Source organism: Schistocerca nitens, chromosome 3 (assembly GCF_023898315.1).
Source record: "Schistocerca nitens isolate TAMUIC-IGC-003100 chromosome 3, iqSchNite1.1, whole genome shotgun sequence".
In the NCBI taxonomy this organism is placed as follows: Eukaryota; Metazoa; Arthropoda; class Insecta; order Orthoptera; family Acrididae; genus Schistocerca; species Schistocerca nitens.
In genome coordinates this window covers 709,189,872-709,201,118 of record NC_064616.1, presented here as the reverse complement: position 1 = coordinate 709,201,118, position 11,247 = coordinate 709,189,872, and the positions used below count along the sequence as shown (strand labels likewise).

Genomic DNA, 11,247 nt, shown 5'->3' with positions numbered 1-11,247 from the left:
TCTTTGAGATCCAATTTCTAATTAATTCCATAATGAATTCATGTATGTGTTAATGTATTTGACAAAATATTCCACTACAGTATTTCTAGAGCAGAATCTTACTCATAGAAAAATGTGTGCACAGCAACAATCCAAAAAATACGCTATGCTAAGATTGTAAAGAACACCGAGAAGGGGAAAAATAGAATTTTGTGCTGGCTAATGGCAAAGGCCAGTGAAAATCTACAGAATATGAGGGCCTGCTGAAAAGTAATGCCTACAAATTTACATGAAAACTCTTAAAGATTTTTAAATAAAACAAGCTTCATTAGCATACTATAGCTTTCCTGCTTAATGTCAAATATTTAATTCTCAACATAGTCAGCCTGGAGACACACATTTCTCCCAAAGAGAGACCAGTTTGTTGATACCATCACTGTAGCATGTTTCACTTTGTTGATGGAACCATAATGTCCCCTGTACCTAAACTGCTTCATCACTATCAAAATGAAGTCTTCGAATGTGTTCTTCAAATTCTGGAAACAGACGAAAATCGGAAGGGGCTAAGTAAGGATTCAATGGAGAATGATCAGTTACAGTGAATCCAAGGCATCACATTGTTGCAAATTTTGCTGTGCTTGAGTGTGTTCTGGCATTGTCATGACAAAGAGGATGCTCTGTGTGTGTGGACAGACTCTTCGAATTCAAAACTTGATTACAACACGCTGTTTCTCATGCACTGACATAGTTAAGTTACACCCCGCCATGTTACATGCTACAATTTGGAGCCCACCATCAGCAGGGGGCTGCAAACATGTGGACATGTACAACAAAGATGTAGAATGTTAATAATGTTTGTTTTATTTAAAAACCTTTAATAGTTTTCACATAAAAAAATTGGAGGAATTACTTTTCAGCATGCCCTCATAGTATCAGCAGAAGAAATGATTGCTGTAAGGTAGGGTGTCCATCTGTTCCATTTTTCCTGGGACAGTCCAGTTTTTTTCCCCATGATGTCCCACAGTCCCAAAAGTTTTATTGAGGGTAATCAAATGTCCCACTTTTTTGTGATTCTGCATGGCTAAAGTATTTTATAATAACAATTTACTATACAAGTATATACATTAGGAAGTGACACTTGTACAACTTGCTCTACATTCTTTATTTACTGTTATTGTTTTGCACTGTTCATCATACCATTTCATGTTAAGTTGCATTTTTGATTGGTTTAGATAGTAAGAACTCCCATTTCCATTGTGGTAAGCACCCTGAAGACATTATTTTGGATATGAGACTTTTAAATCTATGCTATCACTGTTTGACTATACCGAAACGAAAGTGTAATTTTAACAATAATCTAAAAAGTGAGCTTGTTTTTACCATCAGTAATGGAGAAATTGTGGAATGTCTGAGTGTTTTCCTTAGTGAACTCACTGTGATCAGATGGGCAAAAAGGAATGAAAGTTGAAACAATAAAGGCATGGGTCTTTCTCAAAATGATGGCTCTTTGATGGCGTATCATGTGCTCAAGTTTATGACAAAATGTCAAAACAATATACGCTTCTTGGTAAAATACTTAAAACGTGAAAAGGGTGATGACAGTACAGAACAATGACTGTAAAGTTTTTTGGAATCATCTGAGTGCATGATGTAAAGGTGTTCATTAATTTCTGCAAAGGCAATTTGCATCCCATTTTCTCCTTAATTGTCCAAGGTTTTTTCTAAATTTTTTAAATGTTTGATATTATAATAAAAATGAAATGGACACTCTTATCTAAGGCCAAAATCATGCTCTACAGGAGAAATCCAAAGCTTGAAATTCAACTCTTTGAGAGAAGCGTATAGTGCATTCAACTGTAGAAAATAAGAAAATGTGTAAAATAATAAAGATTCCATACGATAAAATGTGGTGAAACATAGTAAACAGACAATTTCTTTATGTGGTTCCCTAATTTTTTGTCCAAAACCAGGAACATCACTTATAGTTCACTTTGATTTAATGTATAGGGCTTATCAATGTTAGTAAAAGAAACACATGCAAAAAAGTTATGAAATAAACAAACTAATTAATTAAAATGTATAATCTGAAGCACTGTTATTTAATTAACATTATAGGTTCTTTGGCTGATCATCACTGTATATTGCAAAATTTATGCCAAAACAGTGAGTATAGTCTTTTGTTTGGAATTTATAATTAACTCTGAATAATTTTTTTACTGTGCTTTTATTTTTGGTTAAATGCATGCATTTATAAACATATTCTGCACTGATATGTTAAGCACAATGATATGACTTAGATCACAGCCTAATGCCCATATTACTAAAGTCACCAAGGATGAAACATCAGATGTGGAAGCCTGGATTTTACGACAAGAAGGAAGAAATATGTTAGCAAACAGTCTGATATAATGTACTATCCTGGCATATCAGTATAATTCAAACAATAATAGTTGCTAAAAGTCTACAAAATGAATGATAAACAGACACTACAACTTTAATCACAAGTCAAGAATGGAAATTTAAGCACAGCAACTATGAACATTCATAAAATGACAACAGAAGGAAAAAGGCGGGGGGAGACACAAAATGCAGGAATATGTTTGGGGTGAGAAAGGATTCAAGGCAGTATGGAAGAATGAGTAGGTCATGAAGAACTGAATTCAACGAAAGCCACCCAAACGGACACGACAGAATGACTGATACAATGTAATATGATAGTGTTATTCCTACTCTTTTTACATAAATTTATAATTTGGAGACAACAGTTTCACAGAATGCTATGGTTTTATAACAGGAGAGTAAACAGGAGTGGTTGTAAGAAAAGCAAAACTAAATTCAACAGAATAACAAATTTTATTTTATTCACTTTTATCTGCAATGTGTACACACTCTACCCATGCGCAGTAGAGCTACTGAAAATTTAATATAAAGTAATTTACTTTAGGAATTTATGACTAACTCACACTGAATATTAATTCTAAATTCAGTCAACTTCAGTAAATGAGCAGTCATTTGTGTTAGCCAATTAATATCGAAAATATGGCTTACTCTGTATACTAAAAGGTATCATCAAACCTTAGGTGAGGGTCGTGCTTATCTTCAGTCACATGGGTATGAAAAAACTTTGGACTTGAACTGACAGAGCTTGATGGTGTGGAATGGAGGAAAGTTGGTGATCCAGATTGTAAAGACTCTTCAAGAGATCCCCGTCGCTGAGTTCCTTGTGAAATACTCATCCCTGCTCTGAGTAAAGGTGTTGGGGCAGGCTGGAAATAGTAACCAGTAGGACCTACTGCAGAAATTAGCTGAGGTGGGCCATGTGCCAAGTGAAGAAGATTTCCAGAAGCAGAAGACACTCTCCTGAATCCTGGAAGCCCTATTCCCAATCCTGTCTGGATTTGGAAAGCCTGGCCTGAAGATGACTGTGTATTATCCACAGGAACCCAATAATGTCCAGAGTCCACATAACACTGTTGCAGTTCACCATGTTCATGTGTAAACCCTGAAGCACCTTCAGTTTGAGTACTATCACTAACATGATCACCAATTGTGAAATAAACACCACCAGCCTCTGATAAATTAACAGGGTGGAAATTACGGCCAGTAACAAGAAGTGGATTTGTATGTGAGACTGGGCTACCTTGGGGTGTAATACGTGATGAGCTTTGGGCTGTGTCTGCTCTTACACCAACAGGTTTATAAAGGGGGCCATGATGAGCATGTAAATCATGCCTTCGATGAGTTGGAAATTCTAAAATAGGAGGGCTCATCGTAACTGGAGAAGAAAGTTGATGTTCATGATAATCAGAGTCAACCGGAGATTGTGGAGCTGTGCTGTAGTAGAAATCATCCAAATTTCTAGCAGCTCGCCTTGGGGGATACACTGAAAAAAAAATGAAGAAGACAATCAATTACCAAAAAATATTCATAATATAGGACAATAGCTGTAACATATTAAAATTTACACACACACACACACAAAATTATATAAATGAATACATAAACAGAATAATATTTACAGTTCACTGAGCAGTATATTAATAATCATCACACCCAGCATTAGTGTAAATAGCAGCAATGCCACTGCAAGTCCTCTTTTATATTTGTGAACTCATGATGTCCCTCTCTCCTTGCTACACTGCAATAGTCCACTTGAATCTGACAGCAGATTCAAGTGGCACATTTTCAGTTACACGGGCAGCCATGGAGATGGTGAGTTGAGCCTCCGGGTGTAAAGAGACGGTGAGTTTGGAGATGATGTCACAGGACCCACTGGCAAGTTCAAATGTGGCATACACAGCTCCTTTGTGATCTCTAGTTCACACCCCTTGTATACCTTACAAGGCCTAGTCATAACACTACTAAATGCAAACACTATTAATGCACTCTGGTGGCCATTCCAACTGTCACAGAGAATAGCAACTCTAATCATTTCATACCCACTGGTGGCATGCACTTGTAAAAATCTTCTGGATGATTTGCCATTTTTGTCAGTCAGTGTATAATGACTGTAGTTTTCCCATTTCTTTCAGAAATTTGCCGTATCAACATAGGAAGACCATGCTGACTAATGTTTCAAGGCAAAATCATTGAATTACCCACGCCATGGTCTCTGGAACTACTGAAAAGGGTGCTACCCCTTTTAAGAAACCATAAGTTAGTCAGGACTCTGCACAAATACCCCCTCACTGTGATTGCTCTCAGTATCGTTGAGACATGCTAGTCACACCACCTCGGTAAGGTCCTTTGTTCACAGGGGCAGGTGGGGGGGGGGAGGGGGGAGGGGTTCCAACATATGAAATACGCCTGAAGAATATCAAGGAAAATTAACTGTGACTGATTAAAATAATGAATCTGAAGTTGTGGCTAACTAATCACTATACAGTTCTCGGTGAGCCAGGCACCATGAGTAAACACTTAAGAACTTTAGTACAGAGATGAAACATAACATAAAATCTTAAAGCCTATACCACACTCAGCCAAAACAGACAGCATCTCAATTAACAGCAAATGTGGCATGCTGTAATTAGTGCACAAGTATCACATACTGGTGGGTGCTCTACCCACAGAATGAAGTTATGCATCAGGAAATTTCCATTTTAAAGCAGAGTTGGACAACAACTTCCATTGCAGTGGGCGGAAATAGATACACTGTGAGATTGGCACAAAGTAGGCAATTCCATGTTCGTTAAGGGAACAGTGACGGACAAGATGCTTGGCCAGCATTAAAAACTGAAACTTCTGTTAACACCATCTCAACAGATGTTGTAGCAAACTGTAGCATTGCATTTCAGTTATCAGCTGTGAACACTAAACAGTCAGAAAGAATCCATTATTAAATTATAGCATAGACGTAATGCACAGCAGTGTCAGATAATCACGTTCTCCACATGAACACAATCAGTGAATCCAGCATGATACTTTCATCATCAACTATCCATGCATTCTAGTTATTAATTATTTCTTTAATACCACACTGTGGAGATGTACACCATTAATTATTTATAATAAATTATTGGATGTAATATTCATGTTGTATGGTACCATTCTGATGTACCTTCACTCACAATGCAAAATTGTGATAGGCGTAGAATTTTACCAATGTCAAAAATTACCAAACCAACCTAACAAATCATGGGTTGCAGATTAACACAAGCTGGGCCGTCATTGTGAATTTGTCACTAGTACCCACCACGAATTCTACACTGTTAAAAGTAAGACTGTTGTTATTTGTCTAGCCCCAGATAGGGAAGTCTTTGAAAATGCACTTCAATGTGAGAATCCGACCCTTACGGATGTGCTCAATGTAGCACAGTCCTTCAAAGTATCATGGGCTGCAGGCAATCAGATTGCTATGTGGGGGGGGAGGTATCAGAAGTTGCTCAGTCAACCCGTTAGGCACACTGCAGGTGTTCAGGATGACAGGGAAGCCATTCCACAGTACAACTTTCAACTCACCATTGCATGGGGCAGCGTCGTTAAGACCACAGCGGCAACAGGCCACATCACATCAGCGGCCACGTGGCCTCCCTTCTGTCTTGCTCGTATTTCTTTGTCCAACATGAGTGTGTTGCATGCCCTACACATTGGGCAGTTTGCAACAAGTGTTGAAAGAAAGGCCACGCTGCATCGGTGCATGGTTCCTCATAAAACGTGATGGACACAGTAGTACCAATGGACATAAACTGTATCTATACAATGACTGTTCCCCCAAACAAATTATTTATTGACTTGCGTATGTTTAATAAACCGCTAAAAATGCAAATGGACACAGGAGCTGCAGTGACTTTAGTAAACGCACAAACATACATGGACTTGGGCCCCCTCCCCTCACATAGGTTTCATGGAAGTTCGTTAGCTACAATAAACAGCAGATTCTGATCCTAGGTCAGTTCCCCGATCCTGTCTCTCACAAACCTGTTGTTTGCCCTTGCAGCTTCCTTGTTGTGGATCATTCCCGTAACACAGACCTGTTCAGGTTAGATGTGTTTAATGCTTTCGGTTTCTCCATTGTCAAAGAGGTAAATTTAGTGTTAGATCAAGTTCTGTATCAGCAACTGAAGCCCCTCTGCTCATAGTTTTCATCGCCATTTTCTTCAGGTCTAGGTTGTGCAACAGGTGCCTGTCATACTGCATGTCTCTGTCTAGGTTGTATTAGACCATTTTACATTGATCACCATCATTCAGCCCATTTCTTCCCCTCTTCGTTAAGAAGCAGACGGGTAAGGTTTGTCTCTGCAGCGAATTTAGTGTCAAGATTAATGCATGGTCAGTGATAGATACATACTCTTAGCCCCGCCATGATGACTATCTAACGAAACTGTCAGGCAGCCACTACTTTTTCATAACTGATTTGCCAGAAGCATACCTCCAGCTCCCCTTGTACGAGGCCACTGGGCACCTTCTTGGTGTCAATACACCTTTTGGCCTATACCAATATCAACCCTTGTCTTTTGGCAGCACTAGTGCACCTGCAATTTTTCAGCATTTTTTAGAACAGCTGACAGCATCTATACCCAGTGATATCGTCATTTCAGGTTCTTCCACCGAAGACCACCTTAGCAATCTCCAATCGTTGTTTCTGGTTTTGCAGTCTGCGGGCCTCAAGTGTAATCTTGCCAAATCTAAATTTTTTCAGCTGTCAACTGAGTTCCTAGGTTTTGAGGTTTCTCACACAGGGGTCCGTTAAGGAACTGCAGGCATTTCTACATAAAGTTGCATACTACCATAAGTTTTTACTGGATGCATCCACTGTTGCTCAGCCACCGTAAGAGCCTTAGTGTAAAAATATCCCCAGCTTGTGACCATGTGTTCACTTTGCTTCAATCTGCCCAATGTCTTGGTACTTTTCAGCCAGTTCAGCATCTCATGTTGGCTATAGATGCCTCTCAGCATGGTCTTGGCGCAATGCTGGCAAACAAATATGCTACTGGGTCTGAACGACCAACTGCTTACGCTTCTAAGACTTTAACTCCCACTCAGCAGTGATATTTTCATATTGAAAAAGGGACTTTGTTGATTGTGTTTGCCCTCAAGAAATTTCACACCTTCTTGTATGGTTCTAAGTTCCATTGAATCATGGATCACAAGCCACTGGTTTCTCTTTTTAAACCTTCAGCTTCTGTGCCAGACAAGGCAGCACATTGTTTGCAGTGGTGGGATCTCTTCCTCACCCGTTATCATTATCAGATCCATTACTGGTCGACAGCGCAAGACACAAACATCAATACCTTTTCTTGCCTTCTGATCGGCTGGACCTGGTGTTTGATCAGGACGAGTTACTTTGTTTCCATTTATATACTGAGAAATAGAATGCGATCAATAGTTTTCCCATCACTAGTGCCACAACAGCATTGGCCGTCACCTTGGATCCTGTACTTAGTCGGGTCCTCTTTTGTGCAGCACGGTTGACAAGAAAAACGCCCGGGCTGTGCCGCAGATCCCTTGCATAACTCTTTCTCCCTCCAACACCGCCTTTCTGGATTTGATGGGGTTTTATTTTAGCTACAAAGGATACTGCTCCCCAGGTTGTGACCCTCACTTCCTTACACCATAATTACTGCTGCTTCTGCATGTCGGTCATTGGGAGACCTCTCACACCAAAGCTTTGGTCTGCCGACATGTGTATTGGCAGAGCACAGATGAGGACATTACATCACTTATCACTGCTTACACTCACTGTGTTCAGCAACAGGTGGCCTGTCGGTGTCTTTTTTTCCCCCTGGCCAACATCGCAGTGCCCGTGGGAGCATCTACATGTTGATTTTGATGGGCCCTTCCTAAATTGGTATTGGCTCATTGTAGTGGATGCCTATTCCAAGTTTCGCTATGTGGCACATTGCCCGGTCACGTCCATGGTGGTCACTATTTTGGCCCTGTCTAAGCTTTTTGTAATTTAGGGACTTCCGTGTACCAGGGGTGGTTGTTGACAACGGAATCCAGTTTGTTTCTCGAGAATTTGCATCTTTTTGTCAGGCTAGTGGTGTTTACCATCTCGCAGCTCACCCGTTTCATCCTCAGTCTAATGGTGGGGCAATATACATGGTTTGGACATTTAAAACTCAGATACGGAAGTATGTATCTGACAAGTCCCCTGAAGCTGCTTTAACCCTTTTTTTAGTTCATAGAGTTTCATTCCAGTGGGGGACAAGAGCCCGTGGATGCCAACCATGGACACTCCTTCACCTGCTGCATCCGCCACCACATCCGCTGGTGTTGCCAGCTCCGCAACGGTTTCATCCGGGTGAAGCTGTTTGGGCTTGTGGTTTCGGCTGTCGGCCGAACTGTGTTCCAGCCATCATTGAGCATCACCGGAGCTGGTGTCTGCATGTCGTTGGCAGCCCTGACGGGTGTACGTCCCATCACTTTGACTGGCTGGGGTTGTGAATGGCAGGGCCTGTTCCGGATGATCCACCGCCTCCCTCATCCCCACCATTGCCAACACATGTTTCTGTGTGGCTGACGGTCTGGTTCACACAGCAGATGGGGTCACTGTCTGGGGTTCTTGACTTAGCCCCCACACTGACTGCTGTCACCGGGGCAACCCCCACTGCAGTGTCTTCATTGCTGGATCTTGTGAGGTTGTCGTCTTAGACGTCCTCAACGACACCAACCTCAAAGAGGGCGTTGCTATGGAGATGCTGTCCCCAGTCCCACCTTATTGCCTCCCATGATCTCATGAGTGGGGGATGGTGCGCTGACCAACCCACTCACCACTTCCGCCCCTACTTGCCGATGCCTGCCTGCCACATAGTACATCAGCTCCTGTTGTTGGGCTATGAAGGATTTCAGTGCTGTCATTGGTGTTTTCTGTGGCTTGTAATCTCTGCCAGTGCTTTTTATGTATGTATGTGGTTTTCCCATCTCCTAGATGGGATGAGTAATGCACCTTCATTCATGACGCACTTTATTTCTGAGAGCATGTGTCCATACAGTTCACAGGCCCACTTATATAGGCCACCTGGGTTGGCCCTTGGTACGAATGCTTGGACTATTCTTTACGCTGTATTATTGTTGTCCAGTCAATGTGTTTACTGATACTCACAACCTGCATCTTACATGTTGGTCTATAAAGTACTACGTTCCATGAATCGTGTTAATTCTTGCCATAACATGTTTGAAACTGAAAGAAATGAACTTTTATATTATTTAAATACTTTTATTTTAATACTATAGGGCAAATGTAGAGTTCCATATTGTTAAACATTCCATTTTATTACGTGTTAGATTTAAGAAAAACTGTAATTGGAACGGAGACAGACTGTTGCCCATTGGCATGGACCTATAAACGGTCGCATACGTCTAGAAACCAGCTGAAAGTGTACGGTGTGAAAACGCGAATTCAAGTTGGATGAGTGAAGAAACAGTACGTTTGGGGAGTTGTAAGAACAGTTTTCAAGTGATGGTTTAACGTGTTCAGCATGCGGTCTCATTAAATACTTTAACAATTGTTGTGACTTTGAAAATGTTCGTGTGATGTGGAACTCCAGTACTTGAGATGTGTTGTTGAGCTGAGCTTTACGAAGTTAGTATTGGGGAATATGATACATTTTCATATAAATGCACTATAGCAAGATGCACTGTGTGATTTATTTTATATTAATTATTTAAATAATTTATGTATGACCACCATATTTAATTATCTGAAAGAGCTACTGAATGAACAAACCAATCAATTCAGTTAAAATTTTCTTAGTCAACTACATCATTTAATTGTGATATCACCAGATATCATTTACTTTATTTAACGCAACCAGTTGCACTTTACATTATTTATTATTCACAATGACTAGCCAATTTCTGATAAATTAGGCTGTAAGATCACTGGCAACTGATGTATATTATGCAATCAAGCTAATACAGGGCATTAAAGATGACATTTAGGGCTCATCCTCTACGTCAATAGTGAGCCAAATATCTAATCTGAGACAGAAATTGCCCAATACCAGTCTTCACCATATTCTTTCCAAGTTAGACACTATAATCTTTTTAACATTCGCCCAAGTTCAAAATTACTTTGAGCATCTGAAGCAACCTAGGGTTGGAACTACACATTTATTAAGAAAATTAACTAGAAGCAGACATTTGGCTGCTCCATCGTACTGTGTGTGAATCTGAAAAGGCTTTGGTGCTTATGTACAATTATCAAAATTTCATTTCATGAACAGGTGAGCAAATTTGCAGTATATGGATGAATTTTGTAAAGGTAACATACTTTACAGTATTATTACATTTAAATAAATATGTGACAAGTTGCAGCTCAGCAGCCACAGTGCAGAGTCTAAGTATTTGGCTGGAATTAGTAGCAGCCATTGTAAACCTATACACTGTTTCTTAACCATGAATGGTCTTAAGATAAGATCTGTCTGCTCACCAAGACCTGTGGCTGGTTATCATAGGTTAAAAGCATAGAAAAATGTGTAAAACCAACATAAAGCATCTTATATGGAAATAATTTAAAGACAGTAGTTGCTTTTCACTCCTTCAGCCTCCTAACCATCATGAATTTTTAGTCTTATGGCTGCTAATACTGTTCCAAGACTGGACAAGCCTTGTTTTGTATGGGACACACTAATATGGACAATATAGCACTTATAACAACAGGAAACATATACACACTTAAGAGGGGGTCTTGAGGGATACTATTCTCTTGTTCCAATAGGTATGACAAGACAGAGCCGATACATACTACGAAAAAGGACTTGAGGGAACAACTATGTAAAACTCTGGATGTATCCACTAAATGCCCAGCTGTGAAGTTATTTGAGA

At 40.1% G+C, this 11,247-nt stretch overlaps 1 protein-coding gene across 1 annotated transcript in view; it reads right to left on the bottom strand.

Moving 5' to 3' along the window:
- Nucleotides 1-2,813: 2,813 nt before the first annotated feature.
- LOC126248681 (serine/threonine-protein kinase WNK1) overlaps nt 2,814-11,247 on the bottom strand; it is a 325,351-nt gene continuing 316,917 nt past the window's right edge. The window contains exon 26 of the mRNA XM_049949948.1: nt 2,814-3,862. Coding sequence (XP_049805905.1) covers nt 3,036-3,862 — 827 coding nt within the window. The 3' untranslated portion in view covers nt 2,814-3,035. The remainder of the gene's footprint in view (nt 3,863-11,247) is intronic.